Source organism: Anser cygnoides, chromosome 1 (assembly GCF_040182565.1).
Source record: "Anser cygnoides isolate HZ-2024a breed goose chromosome 1, Taihu_goose_T2T_genome, whole genome shotgun sequence".
NCBI classification, from domain to species: Eukaryota; Metazoa; Chordata; class Aves; order Anseriformes; family Anatidae; genus Anser; species Anser cygnoides.
Genome location: NC_089873.1, coordinates 186,491,030 through 186,512,319, shown reverse-complemented (window position 1 = coordinate 186,512,319; position 21,290 = coordinate 186,491,030). Strand labels below are relative to the sequence as shown.

The window sequence follows — 21,290 nt, the reverse complement described above, 5'->3', positions numbered from 1 at the left end:
TGGCCCAAAACTTTTCTAATTAGCTTCTGGCCAGCACAGGGATGGTTTTCTGGAGCCTGCTTTCTTCCCTTCAGCCTCTGGCATGCCCCTACCTGTGGGACGAATATTTTGTTGCCACCCTCTGAAGTCCTATTTCTGTTTCTTCACCTCTTCTGTAGCTTTTTGGATTTCCTCAGACTTCCCAGGTGGGATTCAAACAGGAGTTCACATCTGAGATGTGTTACCCAGTCCCCCGTGAACGTGTTCAGAGAGAAATAAACTCCTTTAGCACTCGGTTCCTCTGCTCTATACGGGGACAAGGGCAGTGCCACCACTGCAGGTGTGGTTTTGGTCAGCAAAGTCCCTGCCATTCCTTGCTGCTGTGAGCAGCTCCGGGCTGTGAGCTGCGGCTTCTGGAGCTTCCCCTTGCTGCTCCACGACACTGGTGCGATGCCTGCCAGGTTCCCCGCTGCCTGGCCAGCTCGGACCAGCAGCCCTGGCAAACAGGGAACTCCGGTGATGCCTTCGCAGCCAGCAGAGGTGCTGAGCAGTGCTGGCACCTCCACGTGGGTACCGCTGCTGGGGGAGCAGCTTTCCCCAGCCCTGTGAGAACTCGGAGCAGCTCCTTTTCTAAATGAGGGCTGAGAATCGAGATGTGTGAACAGCACTTGCCAGGGAAAGCCATTGACTCGCCCTGAGTGAGTCAGCAAGAGGAATTTTCAGGCCTTGAACTCATTCCCAGCTCTGACCAGGGCACTCTTCATTTCTGCTCCGCTGTACAGTTTTTGCCACCTCACTCAATCTTTCCACTGACTGCTCTGTGGCTGCCTAGAGGGCTGAAGCCTCTGTGGTGGTGAGGAATTCAGAGACTTTTTTGTTTGTTTGTGGCTTAAAAAAAAAAATCCCCTGAGGGCCTTGTTCTCCTTGTTCTTTTGGGAACGGAGGTCGCTCTCCAGGGCTCAGCCATTCTGAAGGAACTGTGACCAGAGGCATCAGACTGAGTGACTGAGTGCACCAGGGCCAGCCTGTCCTCCTAAGTTACCTGCATTTTGCCACTCAGCAGGGTCTTTTTCTTCTGCCTGCTATTAAGAGCTAGGATCCTTCCTTCTGTGCATCCCTAAGTGTTCATAGACCATAGAATCACCTTAGAATGGTTTGGGTTGGAGTTGACATTAAAGACCACCCTGTTCCAACCCCCTGCCACGGGCAGGGACACCTCCCACCAGACCAGGTTGCCCAAAGCCCCATCCAGCCTGGCCTTGAACACCTCCAGGGATGGGGCATCCACAGCTTCTCTGGGCAAAGAGAATCTTTTGACAACCTTTGTTCAACTGAAGGCAAACACAGACATGTCCCAAGTCCTGCCACCACTGCCCTTCCTGCTCTAGGTTCTCTCCTGTTCTCCTCAGCTGCAACAATTCTTGCTAGAAACCTGGCTGTGACTGTGGTTATTGAGCCTATGACCTCAGGTGCTAGCAAGCAAACTGTCTGCCTCACTATTTAATTCCAGGTACCACATCTGCGCTTTTTCTGACACGTCAGCCCATCTCTGCAGAGTCCACTATCTTTGGAGGCCCATCCTCTGGTGAGAACCACTTGTTCCACCTGTTTGCTATGCCCAGGACCATTCACAAATGTCAGACACATGGCCAATAGTAAGATCATCAGGTGATCTTCTAACTGGGAAGATACCAGACCACAGACCTACAGGGGGCTGATGAAAGCAAGGAGTTGGTCTAAGTTCACTTAGGCTCCTGCTGTCTACTGCCACAATGCACATGAATGATCTCATATAAAAATAAGGTGAATGTTTAGATGGCTTTATGTTTTTCCAGAACTGCAGCTTCTACTGAAAATGAAACATTCAGACTTCTGACAAGCTCTTCAAGGGGGAATCAGAGTCTAACCATCACGTCTATCTCCTTTAGGCTAGGTGGCCTAACCCCTACCTGTACTGTGCTCTTGCACAAATGGAGGAAATCTTTTTTGTTTCTTTTCTAGACGGCACCTGTGGTCAGCAGACCTGCAAGGAGGAGATCCACTTGAGAACACCTGCAGCAGCAACGAAAGTCACACAGCCTGTGCAGCATCGGTCAGCACAGACCGTGACGTGGCTGGGCAGCCTGAGGACACATGCTCTGGTAATAGCGGTGTAGGGATCTGCCAGGGCATTAGAAAAGGGACGAGGCCCTCCCATCTTGGACACGACTCACTCATTCTGGATAAAAGGTAACGGACCTGGCCACAGAGGGGCTGACTCGGCAAGGCAGACTACAGTGATCAAAGTGAGCACCAAAAGGACAGACACTGGTATGGAAATAACGTTGGCTACTGGGTTGTAAATAAATGTGCTGCTGAATAGTTTCATGGGTAGGTCCCTTAACTCACTGGGATGAGGTTCAGAGAATCCCACATAAGCCTAAGATCACCAACAGCCTACATGTAGAAGATTTCCTGTAGGAAAAAATAGGACTGTTGTTTAAACAGATCGATCGCTGCCAGCCTTTTTTTGTGGTAATCTCACTGCTTCGACTTCCCCACCAAGCTCATTTCTTCTCTTCCCTCATCCCCCCATTTGCAGCACTGCTTTCTGAGTGGCCCGGAGCTGCGTTACTGCCACTGGCAGTGCTATAAGCTGTTTCTCTTTCCCCTCCTAAACAAGGTGGTCACATCAAAGGTGCCCAAAAGTGTCTCGTGTGGGTCAGGCTGTGCCAGGGAGCGTGCTGGCATTTCAGCAACACTCAGGCCTGCAGCCCGGCCGTGTTCCATTTACTAGTACAGACACAGCCAGTCTGTTCCACTGGCTAAATGGTAGGGACATATTCACAGCTGAAACCGTCTGAGTTTCAGCCTTGGAAGCCCTTTAGCAGCTGCTGGGTCATCCCAGCACTGTTTCTTGTCGGTGAGCACTGACCAGATCAGAAGACGGGGGTTTAAAACATCCCCGTGCAGAGCTGTCAGCCACAGCGCTGAGGAGACTCCATTAGCTACGCTGGAGTTACACCAGAAGAAACGAGAAGGCACTAGAGACTGCAGCTTTCAAGGAGAAAGATACACAACATGGGATATTTTATGAGCATCTTTTCTTAGTTTCTTGAAGAGTTTACGTTAGCAAGGCAGAAGATCAGCTCTTTCCACTGAAAACTGTTGACAACGTGCACCACTCCCTGCAGCTGTAAAATTTTAGTCGTGACAATGTTTACAGCAGCTCAGATACAACTTCAAAATGACAGCTCTGCTGCAGTGGGTGGACTATCAGGAAGGGGAACAGCCCCTGTTTAACAAATGTTAACAAATGTCTCTCCCTTATTTCATCTGTGTGAAAAGAAACATCCCACAGTTCACTTATCTGATCCTAATGTCACCTCAGAGTAAAGTTCATGCCAGACAAAGAGTAATCACAGAATAATAAGTATACACTTACCAACCGTATCCATTAGTAAATTGAATTACTGCGATTTTTTGGCAGCAAGGGAGAGCTAGGTTAGACATTAGAAATCATTTTGAACTGCAAGGAGAGCAAAGCAATAGATTCTTTTGCCTGGGGAGGTTGTGGAGCCTCTATCGCATGGGATTTTCAGAGCTAATTAGAAAAACATCTGTCAGGAATGTACCTGGCAATTAGCTTCGTCTTGGGAGTAGGGGGAGAGGGAAAAAGGTTGACCGCTCGAGATCTCTACCAGCCCTGCTTTCTAAGATCCCTGCAGAAGTCAGCAGTGAACACTACAATTTTGTAACAGCTGTCTCACTGACACAAAGCCCAACTAAATGACCCTTCAGTGAGGTCAGAAGTTTTCAACGCTGACCAAGTCTAGTGTAAACGGGATCATCGGTGGAAAAAAAAATCAAAGTTTTATGAGAACTTGGGGGATTTATTCCACATAAACTACCCACTGAGGTCATTAAATCCCACTGAAGGCATACCATCAGGCATTTTAAGAGGAGTCAACTGAGCTGGTTTCACATCCATGGCAAAACAAGCCATCTTACTGCAACTCTAATCTTTCCAGTGAGAGCTATACATTTGTCCTGCAGATCAATGAGACAATTTTTGGTTTTCATACAAGGTAGTAAGACCGGGCTGGTGCCTAGCCTTCATGCCCATGGGCACAGCAGTGACCCTGGTCTATTGGGAGAGGATTAGAGGATGGCCAGCACCCACGTCCACAAAAGGAACCTCACTTTCAGCACCCTGGACAAGATCCTTCGGGGGTCCAAGGACACGCAGACCCCTGCCAGGAGCTCCTCACCGCAGGTGGGCATGACTGCAATGCCCCCAGGCCGGGAAAGAGCCAGGGTCCTTCACCATCAAACAGAGTCTGCCTCTTCAGATCTCAAAGGAGGACTCGTTAGGATGCACCGGGTACAGACCTGCCAGTACAAGAGCTAATGGAGAGATGTGAATCATTTGGAGGTGATATAATTACCTGGGGTTTCCACCCGCCGGTAATGGTAGGGGTTAATGCACACTTCTTTCTGTTTGGAGCCAAATGGGAACTCGCAACATTCCAGTGGTTTCAATTCATGGTGCGACTGTAAATCAGGCCAGCGCCACACTCTGCAGTATATGACGTGGGGCAGCCCCTTGCGGTGAGACACCTGCAGCCGCCCATCCAAGGAACGTGGGATCGTGACACATTTACTGGGCTGACCCGGGCAGCTTAGAGCCCTTTCCAGTTCTTCCATGGCACCCTTTTTCTTCTTTAATTTCTTCACCAAGGAATCAACAGCTTTTTCTGCCCACTTTTCCTCTTCATCTCCTTGTTTCCAGCCCAGCAGCCTTTTCACTGCGGGGCTGGTGAAGGAGAACAAGGAACTGATAGGGGTGCTGGAGTGCATAAGAAGCAGAGATCACACACCAGTGTCAACGGAACCACGAATCACTCTCCTGCCTTGCAAGGCTTGCAGAGTTCTTACAATATTGAGATGGACGCTTCCTTCCAAGAGAGGATTTTGTAGTCTCAGGTGCTGGTTACAAGTAGTCCGACAGGGTGGGTCTCAGAACTTCCCAAACATCAAGAAACTGCTGATGAAGCCTGGAATAACAACACAACACAGAGTTAAGCTTCACACACTCCTTTCATTGTTCCTTCAACAGAATATTTTGAAAGAGAAATGGTTCAAAATGTGCATTTAATTTTCAATCATTTTCTGCTTTTTTGTTTGTTTGTTTTGCTTTTGTTTGGTTTTGCTTATTTTGGGTCCAAGTCCCTCCTCCCCACTATCCTCCACACTCATTTTAGAGCTGTGCCTCAGAAAGTGTCCAGTCACTTTCATTTGTAGTTAGAGTTTTAATGCAATAGGCAAATTGTTGCAGATTGGGGGTGTATTTATTGTGAAAGAAAATGTAGCTTTTTTTTTTCTATGCTGGTAGCTGTAGGTTCAGCTCATGCATCTTATACAAAATTAAATCTGTAATATCAGATTGTATGGGAGCAACGAGTGGAATATTTTTCTGTATTCAACTCCTTCTCTGCCCCTCCAGTCTCACTCTGCTTGTCAAGAGCTGTACAATATTAACTGTGAAATTCTTTTAAAATTCAGCTACTCCCAGATTTCATTTAGTGCCTTTGAAAGATCTATCACTATTCTCTAAGCTTATTTACATTGTCTCACTTTGCAAGAGAAAACCTTGTTTGCCCAGCCAGTCTGTTTGGCTGTCTCCAATAATTCAAAGTTTTTTGGATGAAAATCACAGGCTTTTGGACACAGACTGTACTGGATGGATCCTGGGTTGTTTCAGCTAGGAGCTGCTACTCTGACGAAGTCCAATAGAAAGAGTTTAGTTCTTGAGGGCTTTTCTTTGTTTTTATTTTACTTTTTTTTTTTTTCTCCTTTTCTTAATGTAGCTGGAGCCAGTCTAATTTTAGCTGAAAATGACATATTTCCACTGACTGGAACTCTGAGGAAAAACGTCCTTGTATGTCAAGCTATTTACTGCTTTAAATATAGTTCACGGACCCCCTGTGCATACCAAGTCCAAAGGACTGCACAAAGCACTTAAAACGGGAGATGGAGGCAGCTGCTAAGTGGATGCACCCAGAGCAGCAGCTCCGTGGGAAGAGCGGGTCCTTCTCACCCCCATGTAGCCACCGAGGAGACAGAGAGATGCTGCCTGGTGGTGGCAGCAGCAGGGCTTCCCAAACCGTGTTATTCTGCGGTGTTCTTAAATTCACAGCTGTTGGAAGAGTTCAAAGGGCGCTTGGGGACACTGGTCAGGAGGCCAGTCCCAAAGCCTGGTTCCTGACACCCTCAGCACCACACAACCCCGCAGCACGCTCTGGAGTTCAAGGAGCACGTGGACAACGCTCTCAGACACGTGGTTTAATTTTGGGGTGGTCCTGTGTGGAGCCAGGAGTTGGACTCGATGGCCCTTGCGGGTCCCTTCCAACTGGGGGCATTCCGTGAGAGCAGCAGTGGTGAGGGCAGGAGATCAAATTCCCAACTTGTGTGGATTTCCACAGAGCAGGGGAGATGGAAGCACTTGGCCCACGCGAGAGGAAACATGAAGGTGCCTCCCTGGCATGTCACAAACCCCAGCAGTGGCTGCTGCTCCACCAGGAGGTTCACACCCCAAGCAGCAGGGGACAGGAGGTAGCGTGCAAATATGGACAGAACGACTACAGAACTGGAAGGGAGAGCAGACCTACCTTGCCTCACGCGCCTACCACAGAATTAGGGTCAGGGTTATGCAATTTCCTTATTTTTATTCTGTGTATATGTCTGACTGTCATTAGACACTGAGAGAGGCTCTTGCCAGAGTACGGCAACTAGCACCTCACTTGCACCATTCAATAATCAATAAGCAACCCCACAGAACTGCTCGAACTTGTCCCAGCAAAGAGGAACTTCAGATCCTCGACTTCTTTCTCCCTCCGTATTTGTAAAAATCCTACGACCTGGAGTGTTTAACTGGATCGTTGCTATTGCCACTGAATCAGAGCTGAAGTTTATTCCAGACACTTAGAGGGAACAAGTGAGAAAGAAATGAGCTCAGAATGATTTATCCCAGGAAAAAACCCTCGAGCTGTTTGTAAAACATACTGCGGATGAACTTTGGGGCCAGCAGGCCTCAGCTTTTGTGAGATCAGGCTCAGCCTGCAGAGCCCCAGCTCCTCCCAGGTGCTCGTCCCTTGCTGCCCACCGGAGCCTGCGGAGAGCCTGCCGGTGGCTGCCTTTGCCAAACCCCATCCTCACACGAGGAGATAAAAGCAGGGCTGGGATGGCTGCGGGTCAGCCCTGAGAGCAGCAAGAGGAAGCGAGGAGAGGCTGGGATGAGTGCCCGAGGTACCAGCGCTGGTGCAGAAGGCTCTGCTGCAGGGGGAAAGGGCTGGCGCTTCTTATCTGTGGGGGTCTCCCGGGCGTTAGCGTGTGTCAACAGCTGCCCCGATAACGTTAAGGCAACGCTGCAATCGTCAGGGAGGAAAACATACGTGTTCACGCAGAAGTATTGTCCCGAGCTTTTCTTTTCCATTTTGACCGAGGTTTTAAATAAACACATTAATCTCGTTCGGTCAAATTAAATAACTCAACAGTGACATCAGTATGAGTCTGAGCACTATTGTTGCTAGTGGGAGAGTCGCCAAGGGTATGTGTATAAAAGCAAAAGCAGCGCTTTGCAGTCCATGTGATGCAGCCTCAGATAAGTACGTTGCACAATTTCCTATCGTTTTCCCCCCAGTTTCTTCTAAAATCTTTTTCGCCCCAAATCCAACTGACGTACAAAATACAAATGGCATTAAACACATTAAACAGCTTTCAAATAATAGAATTATCAGAGCATCCTAGTTTAATGTTATTAAATTACATAATACTGCATATTATTCAGCCGACGCAGCCATGTGTTGCTAGGCTTGGATGCCCCATTATGAAATACCTAGGCAGCCACTCCGCTCCAGGGCTGTAAAGATAGAGATGTTAATTCGCAATTTCATTTTAATGATCTCTTAGGACAGCAGTTGTTTAAACTGCGTGCCTTTTCTAACAGGCAACTTGCCCACCCAACTGGAAACTTCCGATGCCGGAAGGTTTTAAAGCTGTGTTGGACACACTCGCCGTTCTGACGACCCGTCTTGTTTCTTGATGCTCACCACTAGAGAACACAGAGGGGTAGGGAAGTGTTACGGTTGTGACCCACACCCCCACCACACGTATCGTGCCCTGGCCGTACCGTGATGGGAGTTCTGGTCTGGTTGCCTCTATCTCCTTCAGCGGCAGTATGATGTACTATCATACGAGTCACACATCATTCAGGGGACAACTAACACAACTCCTTCTTCTTGGAAGACATGGGAAGCTTTGTCTGGCTGGTAAGAGACTAGTCAAGACCAAACATGGTCAGTCTTCCATGCCCTAAGTCTTTATTCCGTTGCCGAGTTTAGCCCAAGGTTTAAAACTTGCTTTATGGGAGAGACAGAAGACACACAGCATGTAAGCATGGACCAAACCTTTTTGTTTTTGTGGTCTACAGGAAGAGGAAAAGGTGGGACTGGAAACGTTTCAGCCCAGCTCACCTGTTCCGTTCTCCCTAAATACTGGGTGCCCACCTTAGCTACATCTAAGCTAGTAGATTAAACAATGCTGGGGAACGTTTCTAAGCATGAGAATTTGATTAGGTACAGTGTAAATTGTTGCCACAGTATCTGAAATGGCTTTGATCTGTGCCGAGTAGCAGTCCCTCACGTAATTCTTTTGCACGATTCAGGAGTTAGCAGGGAGCAGGGCTCACTCCTAGTAAGAAGTCTGCATAGAGCCTCCCTGTTTTGGAGGATGAGACACCTAGTGCATGGAAGCAAGTGTCTCCCTCCCAGTTGGCCTCAAGGCCAAGAACAGTACCAGGCATGTTTAATTTACTGGTGAGGAGACAGCCTTGGGGTAGAATTTACATGGCCACATAAACACGTCCAAATTGTTGACACTCCTATCTGACACAGTCACCCTGAAATCCCTGAATACATACGTGAGAAATACGTGTGTGTGCGTGGCACGGAGCTCTCCACTCCATTTCCACCCAGAAAAAGATCAGCAAAACCCAGCGCTGCATACAACGAACGCTGGGCGAGACGAGTCCCACCTCAGATGTGAATGACTGCTACGGACAGGAGCAGAGGGGACTGGAACACCTCCTGCTGCTCCTAAGCACATTTTTCACCTGGCAGCGCAGAGCTAGCCTGTAGGCCCTCAGGTCAACAGGAGAAACGTGTTCCTCCAGGAACTCCTCTACAGTAACTTTCCCTGTGCTGCTGAAGAGCCCGACACACCACGATCGGAGAGAAGCAGACGAAGCACCATCACCGTGGTGTACACTTGATCATCACATTGTACATCACTGGATGTTCCCTGACCCGAGCCGAGTCCTGCTGAAGCCAGTAAGAGGGGCTCCTTCCAGAGCTCACGGAAATTGAACCTCCTCTGTATCTCATGTGACAGCACGCCGGCACCTCCACTCTGGAAAGGTTTGGGGAAATTTAGATTTGGTTTCATGCAAAAAGGATCCACTGTGCCACTAGGATTTGCATCATCCCCTGGCAGAACATCTGCGCAGGTCACTGTGCTGCTGAAGTTCCCTGCTAATTTAATTTCAGTGGGCGTAGCGGTGGAATTGGATCAGTCCTCGTTAAATTTCGCTTCAAGCTCTGTGCAAGAAGTCAAAGAGGAGTGCTGCAGGGATGCTGGTGAAAACAGGTTTAAAACACAACACCAGCACGGTGCCCAGCCATCCTCAAAAGCGTATCTGTGTGCACGTCTGTGCAGATGTGGGCATGCATCTGGTGTCAGAATAAAACTCCGAGGCTCTGCCCTGCCTCGGCTAAGTGAGCCGCGAGAGGCACGGCTATCAGTCTCGAAAATGGCTGACATCATCAGGCTCGGTGTCACTGCAACAGCTAAGTCAGGCCACAGAGGGAGATTTCTCAGAGGGTCGTCTAGACAGAAGCTGCACAGTTCTTGGAGATTGCACGCGGCTGGAAAATGGAACAGCGAGACAATTATAGCTGGAAGTCTGCAGCTCGGTGACTAAATCACAACAGAATTGGACGGGAGAATATTATTTCAGTCGAACAATGTAAGATGGAATGCTGTGAACACGCACGCGGTCGGTTATTTTTACCTAGCACTGAGCTAGTTACTTCTACCTACCAGGAAAGAGAAAAGGACGTGAGTTCTCCCAGAGCTGATATTGCTGTAATTGAGACTTGATTTGGTTTCAAATCAATTTAGTGCCCAGCTGAGAGCAGCCAGCGTACTGCAGAGGACGGAGGACTGCAGGCTGGCAAAGATCTTCCTCGCTCACGTTGTCACTGCTGTTTGCTCTCTGGATCTTCCACAGCTCAGCGGGGGGAAAGGGTTTTAAAATAAAGAAATAAAAGACTGTTTACAAATACTTTGGGTCTCAAATGAGCGAGGAACCTCACCAAGCTTGCCCCGGGCCTGCTCACACACCCTGAGTCTGAGGCAGAAATCCTGGCACTGGCACAGGATTTCGCAGGCACAGCTGCTCGGAGCAGGGCAGGGGAGGTTTTTATGCATGCATTTACCCCTGCAGAGTGCCACGGAAATGCATACGTGAGCCACACACGCACACGTGCTGCTGCTCCAGCAGGCGGCTCACGGCTCAGGAACAGTGGCCCCGTGTTACTCCTGACAGATGCAAATCACCTTGAAAAGACTCATGTTCCACTTGTGGCACCCACGGCATAATTTGGGATCCCCCGGGCTCCTTCTTGGGATGGGGACCAGAAAGACGAGGGTGTTGTTATGAACCCATCCAAAACCACTGCCTTTTGCACCCAACAAAACACAGGGAATGAATTATTCATCACATTGTTACCGAGTTCTTCCACAACCACAGAACCTGACACCCAGGGTTTTAATTAAATAGGATGTAAAGAAGGAATTTTTTTTTTTTTTTGCTTTTAATTAAGAAACCAAATTTCTTCCTGGTTTGACCCTGAAGTGCTCCAATTGAAAACAGCTGCAATGATATGAGGTAAAGTACTTGAGACTCAAATTTACCCATGTTTCACACAGCCCTGGCAGCATCTCATTGTTTATTCCTATAAGCTTAAATGAATAATGCAAACTTCTGAAGCTCATTTTCTTGTTTATTTCAACTTTGGTCTGAAAGCCTTTCTGCGCTGAACTTTGAGCGAAGCCATCGATATCAAAGACAAATCCCACAGCGCTTCGTAGCCTCTCTGGCTACTCCTCCACACTGCGGAGCCCTCGCTGCATTCAGTGCCTCCAGGATTAGAAGAGGACAACGTCTGATGCCAGTGTCTAAATGTCTGTGACTTCCACATAATCTCTCTGAGCTTGTGGAACCACTCAGATATTACCTCAGCACAGTCCGGCTTCTCTCGACAGGAGTAACACATCTTCGTTTGCTATAAAGGAGGACAGATTCAAGGCACATGAGCTGTACAGCTTAACACAGCCACATAAATTTCCATAGGGCAAACACTTGTGGCTGTGTTTGAGGCATAAATTCAGTCACAAAAGAAAACTAAGTACCCAGCTCGCTTTTGGTACGTCCGTGGTGCCTAACTGGGAAAGGATGTACTAATTTCTGTAGTGGGACCACTCTGAGCCAGTGCATCTTTGAGATGGTGCAGCCCCAGGCTGAATGCAGAACGAGTTCATCTTTTGGGTACCAGAGTCAGCAAAGCTGCGCTAGTGAGGAAGAAGGGAGGGACATGGATGTGGTGACAGCACGCGAATGTGCAAAAGGCTGCTGCAAGTAGGATAGGAGCAATCCGTATTTCATGTCCACATGAGAATGTGCAACAGTAGAGAGCTATGTGTTGGGATACTTACTGCTGTTGGACGTCTGAGCGAGCAGATCACAGCAGCACAGGCTGGCTGATGCTGGCAGGGCCCCCTGGAGGCCCCTGGTGCCACCCCTGCCCAAGCAGGGACACCCAGGGCAGGCTGCCCAGGACCACGTCCAGGCGGCTTCTGGAGATCCCCAAGGAGGAGACCCCACAGCCTCTTTGAGTTACCCAACTTTCTTCAGGAATAGCTGTGCTGGCCTTGGGGAGGAAGAAGGGACTGGGAAGCCCTGCAGCCCTCTACAATGATCAAGCCCGTGAGCCTCTCTGTTCAGGCACAGCACTACGCTAACACGGTTACGCTGGTTTCGAGCCCTAGGCTAACTCAGGCAGTGCTACCTGCATCCCGCTGCTCAGGATAAACATGCTCACCTGAAAAAAAAAACAACAGAGAAAGCAGAGGACTGGAAATTCTCACTAATTTGCACCTTTGAAAATCTCCCACAATATTTGGAGGCACCACAGAGAATTACCACAACCAAAATCTGTGCAAAAATACGAAACTGGACCAACTTATCACTGTGATCTCTCTTTGACCGCGCTTCCTTCCTCAGCATTAATTTTTAAAGGAAACCAGGGGCTGTGATGTTTATATGGAGTCAACCACAGTGCGTTCCCCGGCTGGGCCACACCGAAGTCTCTGAGATGCAATCCCGGAGGGATACATCCTCTGCTCTGCCCCACGCCCTGCTCCCCGCGGGCAGGAAGACGAACCGATCACCCAGCCCCTGCCTCATCCCTTCCTGGGGCTGCTTTGCTCGGGCACAGACCGGCAGCCCTGACAAAGAGCCCATCTCCCAACCGCCTTCCCCTCCTGAGTTAACACCCCCAAGGAGTAAACATGCTGCGGGGAAGCTCTGAGGACGTATTAGTGGGAGAAGGCAGCGGGATACGACGGGGAGGTGCATCAACTTGCCTTGGGGACCCAACACATCTCCTCATGGCTCTGGTCATCCCCATTTTATAGAGAGTTGGTCCCGCATTCTTCACATACCCACCATTCCCAGTGAAACTGTAGCAAAACCCATCGGTGTTTCTAAAAATGGAACAGTTGGAAATACGCAAAAAATAGAGTTCCTGCTTTTAAAATAAACGCTGACTCGTCTCTAATACAAAGCACGCAGCCAAGTGCCTCCAGAACAAACACTTCACAAAGGAAGAAGGGGACTAGAAAAGAATTTCAGCTTCATTGCTGGCCTGAAGTTTATATCCACACTAATCAGATCCTGTAATCCTTGTTATCAATCACTGGCATTCTTGGAGAAATTCCCAAACGCCCATTTTAGGGAAAGGGTTTGCTTGGAGTTAGACGTTAAGAATGCTGTGAGTAAGGATACTTCTGAAGAACAGCTGCTTCACCTAGGATCTGGCACTCAGGTCTGATGGAGAGGCTATCCTGAACGTTTAGTGTCTCGAGCTGTTAGAGAGGAATGCGCTTTCTGAGCCCGAGTTGTACATTTACAGCACGTGCACGGGAAATGGGTAAGGCAACTGTTTTCTCTGTGTAGCACTCGCCATCTGCCTAGCAGGAGATCTGAGGCCCAGCTCCGCGGCGTTCAGGTGCCTAACACCTTCATTTCCTGCTGGGACACACGGAAAGGAAGGGAGGCTGGCTCCCTTCGGCAGATCTGCAAGGTCTCATCCTGGCGATGAAACTTCGGTGCCTGCTTCCCAGTGCATCTCGCGCTTTTCAGATCTGCTGCCTAGCTGCGCCAGGTATCCAGCATCCCAGAGCCAAAGGTAACGTGTGACACTGCGAGCTGGCTGGGTGATCTGTGCCCTGTTACGGCCCCACGTTGACAGAGCAGACCCAGACATGGCCCTGGCTGCAGCTTCCATCCCGACACCTCGGGTGGGCTGCCCAGGGGGTCACTGACTCCATCGCGGTGCTAACGCAGCAGGCACCTCTTGCAGGTTTCACCGAATCCCCCGCTCAGCCTGGCGAGTGAAATACAGATTGATAGATCACACAGATGGTCAATAAAGGGCTCAAAGGGAAGAACCTCCAGAAGCAGTTCCAGCGGGCCCAGGAGGGAGCAGCTGCACCTCTGGCCACCTCTCCTTCCTCCCCACGGCCACCTCCACGTAGGGGGAGGAATGTCACGCACGCAAACTCCCCCCGTTAGCAGTTTTCCAGGGAATCACGCTAGGCATTTCACTGCCTTCAAACCATATCGCATGCAAACCTGTCTCTCCTAAAAGGCTCTCGCTGTGGGAAGCTGCTAATGCGCTCAGACTGACGTATGGGCCCTCCTGCACCAACATCCGCAGCCGTCTGCGCTAATGGAGCCCTTGGCGGCTCCTGAAACCCTGCGGGGGGAAGGGAGGAGCATCCACCGGGCCTAAAACTGTTGAGAATAGGCGTGGAGGACAGGTAGGCTCTGGCGTTAGCGGATTTCATCTGATTCACCGGCTGGGGTTGCCTTGGACAAGGGCCCGATGCTCGCAAGGGACAGCACCGGGGCGTTTTCCATGAAGAGTATCTGGATGTGCTTGGACTCTCCGTTTCACAACGGCAGCACCAGGAACGAAAGGAGCAGGAGCTTGTCTGCCTAGTTCCCTCCTGTGGGGGGAGAAGGAGGAGACGGCTGGCCGGCCCCGGCGACTTCAGCCGGAGATGTGGGTGCTCAGCTTCTCCGCAAAGCAGAACGCTTGCTGATGAGATTAAACAGCCTTCACATGCCTGCGTTAGGGCCTGGGAGCACAAAATGAGGGCTGGATTCCCTTTAAGATGCGAGATGACATGCCGTGGTAACGGCCAGCTCCAGAAAACGCAGGGTACCAAGCAAAGGGTAGGAAGAGGGCCCCGAGCCTTCAGAAGAAACCTCTCTCTTCTGCAAACTCACCCCAGGAGCCCAGGGAACATCCCAACTCTGTTTCCCCCTTCCTCTCCCCTCCTACCACTTGGCTCTGCCCAAGACCCCATGCAGGTCCCCACCAAGAAGCCCAGGTCCCAGCAGAAGCCTTGCAGGACAAGCAGCAGGGTGCCGCTTCACGCAGGGACGAATTTCAGTTTCCCTACTCTAGATGTCCCTGTGGAGGCTTCATACCCTCCATGAAGCAATCCAGGAGCTCTCGATTAAAGAGATAAATTATCTACCTCACACGCTGCGGGTTAAGAAACTGCACGTTGGCAGCTGGAGTCATTTGACGGAGACAAGTAGGTTTGGATAGGCCAGGCCAGCAAGTAACCAGAAGGGAGTCCCGAAAAGCCACGTGAGCTCCTGGTGCCTTTGGTCCCTTCTGAGCCCAGCATGTGGGATCCCATCCTGTAACTGGTTTTCCCTCGGGTGCCCTGATTTCTGCACCTGCCATGTAGGTATCCTGACTGGGACCGCCTTGTAAAGCCCTCGGACCTCTCCTGATGAGGAACGCTCCACAGGAAAGCTTTACCAAAAATAAATAAAAAGACTTTTCACTAAGGGAAGGCATGGCAAGAAACTGCAAAATGATTAACCATTGTTTAAGTGTACCAACCTCAGCAGCGCGGTTATTTGCATTATAAAGTGTTCTTAATTACACGGAGCCTTGCTGTGAGCAAACACCACCTTCTGGAAAGGGTACCACCAGCACCAGCCCGCTGCCTCGCGCTCCTCACAGCGCAGCTGCATGACCGAGTACAATACGGGGCAGAGCAAACAGAGTAACAGTTATTAAGCAGCGACCAATCTTGCTCCTATTGTAGCCAGGTAATGAGGGTGAAAGGAAGCCTGAAGCAGAACAAACTGTAATGACCCAAGGATCTGTTCATTTTCTTTCCTCCTCCTTCCCGTCTTTCAGTGGACCGCAGGACCGAGGCCAATAGTCCTGGAGAACCCTGCAAGCGGGGAAATTTTTCAAAGCCTAACTAAAAACCAGGAGTATATAAAGACTCCAGAACGGGAGCCTGCGCGGAGACGTTTCGGAAAGGAAAACAAAAGATACGGGGTTTTGGCAGGGGTCGTGCTGCCTGGGAACAGAACGTAGGTGGAAGAAGGGAGCTTGTTGGGAAACGGGAGGTTGCAGTATCGAGCTGGAAGGGTGCCACTGTGTGCACTAATGCTTTGGCAGCTGCAAACAAAAGGAAGGGGGGAATGTAAGAAGTAATGTGAAGAAAAAGTGGCAGGAGACATCTGGGAGTACCAAGACTTGTGAGGAAACACAGCAGTCAAAGGATGATGCCGAGTTTGGCAGAGGGAAGGATGGTGGTGTGACTGACAATGAAGAAGAGTGGGAACGAAACAAGTTCTGGAGAGAAGGATGCCGGAAAGACGCGGCATTTCTCCTCCCAGGGAGAAACACACCTAGAGCTTCATGCTGCCTCAAAAATAAATAAATAAAGATAAACCACAGGGTCGATTATCAGATTTTCTTTTCCTTTCTGCTTTCTGTGTTTACAGTGGCGACCGTGTAAGCTAGGAAATTGTGTCCACCTCCACGGTGTCCTTGCTGTGCCCTTGTCCAGAGGAGCTGAACCTCACAGAAAACTGTTCTGCCGTGCATCTGTCTAGGATGTTGCAACAGTTCTTGCAGAAACCTGCAAGTGGACCTGTAGAAAAATCCGTTTAAAAATCACAGCTATCTGCACAAAAAAAACCCTTGGGCAGACAGTGTGTCACCTGCTCTGATGTAAACGTGTACGTGTACCCATCAGGATCTCGGTCTGGGCTCCGATCCCGCAGTCTATTACATCCCCTCATCTGCAAAAGCTCAGCAAGGATTTCAGCTACTCTAGTGACTACACGGAGCCCTAAACTCTTCAAATCGCCTCTTTAGCTGCAAAATTCCCACACTATTACCATTCCAACGTTATAAAGAATATTTTTGAAAAATTACTTTTATTACACTGTATTCAGTCTAATGTTTCTTACAACAAACGTCCTCAAAGACAGTAATAGGAAAGCAATGATTCTCTCAAATTGTCATTGCTATTACTGTCTTCGGCTGTTAATGTACAATAACTCTAATGATTCTTTATACCAGCCTGCAGCAGGAAACCACGCAGTCTACCATAACAGCCTTTGGTATGTATGTATTTGCTGTGCTGCTAACATAAATATTTTAAGTGAAATTTTTAATTATTTCTTCCCCATCCCTGTCATTATTATTATTTGTAACAGATAGGCTGCACAGCAAATAGAATCTATGTACACTTTCACCACGTTTTTTTTTGCAGCAAATTGCCTAGAGCACATATATTTCCCCCCCTTTTGCCTCCCCGAATTCTTCTGTTAGGTTTCTTTGAAGCAGGGTGCCTCGTGCAGCTGATGCCGGAATACTGCTAGCAAGTATCAGCACCGGTGATAAAACACTAGCTAGTGTTTTGGTTAGAGGTCACTTGTAATTAGCAGTCATTGTCCTTTGAATTTAACAATGGAAAAATAAAACTTTATCGCGACAGATTAGCCTGGCCATCAGAATTACAGCACTTTAGCATTCAGCAGAGGATTAGATGACACACTATCTGCCGGGCTGATAACAGCAGATAGCTAAGGATTCAAATGTGAAATGCACCAAGTCTGTAAAAGAATAAAAGGGGAGAAAGGAGGATTAACTGTCCAGATGTTATGTGATACGTTACGCCGACTCTTCTCTGCTCCTATTTTACTGCGCTAGGCCTTGTTCCATCCCCAGCGAAGGCAGCACGGGGCACTGCTACCAGCTCGTGTGAAAGCAGCTTCCAGACCCAAGCGGCTCCCCAATTCCTCTACACCCCTCTCCACCTTCTGTGGATGTTTGGCATACACGCGTGTGCCTCTTAGCTTCGGACAAGTGCATTAATAAAATATTAGTGCCCAACTTCTTCGCAAAGTTGTGCGGCTGACAGCTCAGAGTAAACCTCGGTGCGTGTTCGTTTCAGTTGCTGCATGTGGATAAAAGCGTCTGTCTCCAGCCCCTATCAACACACGAATCCTGATTACCCCCAGGATGTGTGGTAAAATGCACTCGACCCCTATTTCAGTCATTTCTGCAGAATTATAGTTTATCAGCTTATATGCCTGTGACATGGTGAAGTAGAAAACGGTTGTTAACTCCATCACAAGGGACAGACAAGAAAGGAAACTACTGCACAACTCAGTAAATGCAACACAACGTATACTTCTTGATAAAATTCATGTTTATCTTAGCCACTATGTCAAATTAACTCAATATTTAAAATAGGAAAAAAAAAATACACTCCCAGCCTCTGTTTTAAAACCTAGCAGGAAACAAACACGCACCAGCCAGACACCGGTACTTATCAAATCTGGACGAAGGGAGTTGTCTGGCTGGATTAAAACGGATGAGGCTTGTTGGAGTGATGACACTTGTCCTACCGTTGCTGAGGGGAAGAATTTTGTGGCGCTTTTCTCGAGCTTACGCTCCCGAAGACGAGCAGGTCGCTCCTACCGCAGGGACGGGCGCACGGGTAAAGCCCCTCGCTCCTCCACGTCGCAGGTACGAAGGAGCGAAACTTGCCTTATCTGCAGTGTCCTTCCCAAACAGCCCCAAACTTGAACACATTCCAAAGACGTGCACATCATTTCCTACTGCTACCCAGCGAGAGTTCATTCACTGAGAAGTTGACCGTTCTGGGCTGAGTTTTTTCCTCATTAATCTATAAAATGCGAGTAATTAACAGCGTGTGTGTGTGTGTGTGTGTTTGTGAGCATGCGAGCGTGTGTCATTTATTTTTATTCCCACTAAGCCGTCCTTTAAAGCAGCCCTGGCTAGCATCAAATTAATTTACCCATAAAATCAAAGGAGGAAAACGCAGTTGCCACACAATATCGGAATTGTTGCAAATTAGCCAAACTTTGAGCTCCGGAGGCTGAGAGCTGCGGGGGCACGGAGATAGAGCTGGGATGGGGCTGGCTTTGTGGGGGCAAGGGGATGCAGCTGGGATGGGGCTGGCTTTGCCACGGGGTGGGCTGCTGGGTTTTGGTAACCAGCACCAGCCAGCGTGTCGGCTGCGGAGCCGCAACCCAGGACGGCGTTTGGTACACAACCAAATCCCCGAAATTCTGCTCGGGAGCGTGTCCAGGAGCGGCATTTCTTGAGCAGCGAGCAACCTCTGAGAGGAAAACTATTCCCAAACGTGTCATGTGGGGATTTTTGTGTTGTTGTTTTGCTTTAGTTTTTTTTTTTTTTTTCCCCCCCCCCCCCCCCCCCCCCCCCCCCTTCTTAAACCAGAAGGAAAGCAATCATAACGGCGGGGAGGCTTGTCAGCGCTCAGCCATCCATAAAAACGCTTTTTTTTTTTTTTTTTTTCCTCCTCCTTTTCGCTCGCAGCCCTGGCGTCGCCTTGTCTCTGCCTCTGCCCCCGCCGCCCCGGCCCCCTCCCGGCCCCCCAGCGCCGCGGGGACACCGGCACCGGCACCGGCCGCTGCCCCCCGCCGCCGCCGGTAACTTCGGGGGGACGGCTCCGCGCGGCCCCCGCCCCGGGACGCGGCGGGGAGCCCCGGCTCTTACCTGCCGCCGGCTCGGGCTGGGGTCTCGGTGCCTCGCAGGGAGGGAGCGGGGCTGGGAGCGGGGCTGGGGCTGCAGCTGCGCGGCGGCGGCGGTGGCGGGGCCAGGGCGCAGCGGCAGCGGCAGCAGCAGCCCCGGCCGGCGTCAGTCAGGCGGGAGCCGGCTGCCTGTATTAGTGCGCCGCGCTGGAGCGCCGCCAGCAGCAGCGCGGCCGCCGGCCCGCCCCTGCGCTCCCCCCCCCCCCGCCGCCCGCCCCGCGCGCACACACACACATACACTGCTCACAGACACATTGGCTGCTCACACACACGCGTACACGAACTGCTCAGGCGCTCACTCACCCGCTCCTCACACACACATACGTGCTGCCCCCCAAACTCCTCACACGCTCACTCCTGACGCGCACACACACTCCTCAAACCCACTCTCCTCATGCACACACTCCTCAAACCCACTCTCCTCACGCACACACTCCTCATGCATTCACTCAGTCGCTCCTCACACACTCACTCCTCATACACACGCTCCTCACACACACACTCCTCAGACACACTCCTCACATGCTCACTCACTCCTCAAACACTCCCCTCACATACACTCCTCACACACTCACTCCCTCCTCAAACACTCCCCCCCCGCACACACTCCTCACACATTCACTCCTCGCACACATGCACTCCTTACACACACACTCCTCACGCATTCACTCACTCCTCACACCCACCCCCACTCTTTACGCACCCACTCCTCGCCCCCCCACTCCTCACACACTCGCTCACTCCTCACGCACACGCACAGAGTTCGCCCTCCGCACCCCCACCGCCCACACTGAACCCTCACCCCATGGGGCTGCTGTCCCCTGCCCCGACAGACCTCTCACCCCTTACGCACACATGAGCCTGTCCCCGCCTCGCACACACAATCATATACACGCTCACACATGCACACACACTCACGCACACTCACAGCTCGCCCCCTCGCCCAGCCCACCCCACCCATCCCTTCTCTGCCCGTCCTGCACCCGCAGCCGCCCCAGCCCTGAGGCGCCGCCATTTCACCTCCCTGCCATGGGGGTCCGGAGCAGGGCTGGGGGCAGAGGCCGGGTCCGGGCCCTCCTGGGCTCAGGGGACGCCACTGGCTCCCCCCTCGGCCTCTCCTGTCACCCAGGCGCTGTGTCCTGCAGAAATCTCCCCACACACAGCTTTCACCCATGGGAGACAGCTGCTGGGGTCCCGCTGGCCGAGCAGCCTGTGCCTTGAATTTGCTGTCCTGAAAATCCGACCGGTGGTTTTGGGAGCCGGTCACATAGGACTTCCACTCAGCTTTTAACAGCAATGCAAGGAAATAAAACGTTTTGTAAATAGGATTTAGTAATACTTTCACAGGGGCTTTGAATGGTCCTATCGGTTCATGGGACTGGCCAGAGAACAGCAAACCATTTCTAACCATATGCTAGATTAGCTGTATTGGACAGCATATTGGATTAGCTGTAATAAGGACAGGCTGAAAGAGAAATATCGGGTAAGTCCAGTCACTACGACCACTTATACAGGAGGACACCAGAGACAAAAGGTACTTGTGAATTTAAGGCTCTAGGCGATGCTAGGAATAGGTTCTGGCTGAACCTGCCTCTGATTGCATTGAGGGTTCCAGTTAAATTGCACTGAGCCTTTTGAAGTCAATCAATAAATATGATTAAAGATATCATCCTGCTGACATTTTCGCCAAATTTTTTTTCCTTGTAAAACATGACAGAAAAGCTAATGCAGTTTGTGTAGACATCAGAAAGCCACAATGGAATTACAGCTCCGCAGTGCAAATTCATCAAGGCATGTGTGTGTGAGGGTTGTGAGGGAGAAGGGGGATGTAATGCAACTCCCTGAATACCTCTCTTTGCCACTTTGGTCCAAAACATCTTAAAATATCAGCTGCTTCCCCACTGCTGTCTCCCTTCTCCTGCAGGAGACTTCTTGACAGATGAGTGGCAGAAGAGACGCTGTTATTTATAAATCGCTGTAAACATTTATGAAGTGCCAATCACACATCCTAATTCGG

The 21,290-nt window shown here is 50.2% G+C and overlaps 1 protein-coding gene across 3 annotated transcripts in view; it reads right to left on the bottom strand.

Moving 5' to 3' along the window:
- SMAD9 (SMAD family member 9) overlaps positions 1-20,278 on the bottom strand; it is a 43,845-nt gene extending 23,567 nt beyond the window's left edge. Inside the window, exons 1-2 of one of the 3 annotated variants that reach the window (XM_066989692.1) lie at positions 19,239-20,278; positions 4,407-5,015 (exon numbers count right to left, since the gene is read on the bottom strand). In XM_066989692.1, coding sequence (XP_066845793.1) covers positions 4,407-4,818 — 412 coding nt within the window. In that variant the 5' untranslated portion in view covers positions 4,819-5,015; positions 19,239-20,278. Of the gene's footprint in view, positions 1-4,406; positions 5,016-18,103; positions 18,900-19,238 lie in introns of those variants that run through there. The other 2 variants (XM_066989690.1, XM_066989691.1) reach the window with 2 other exon arrangements.
- Positions 20,279-21,290: the final 1,012 nt, after the last annotated feature.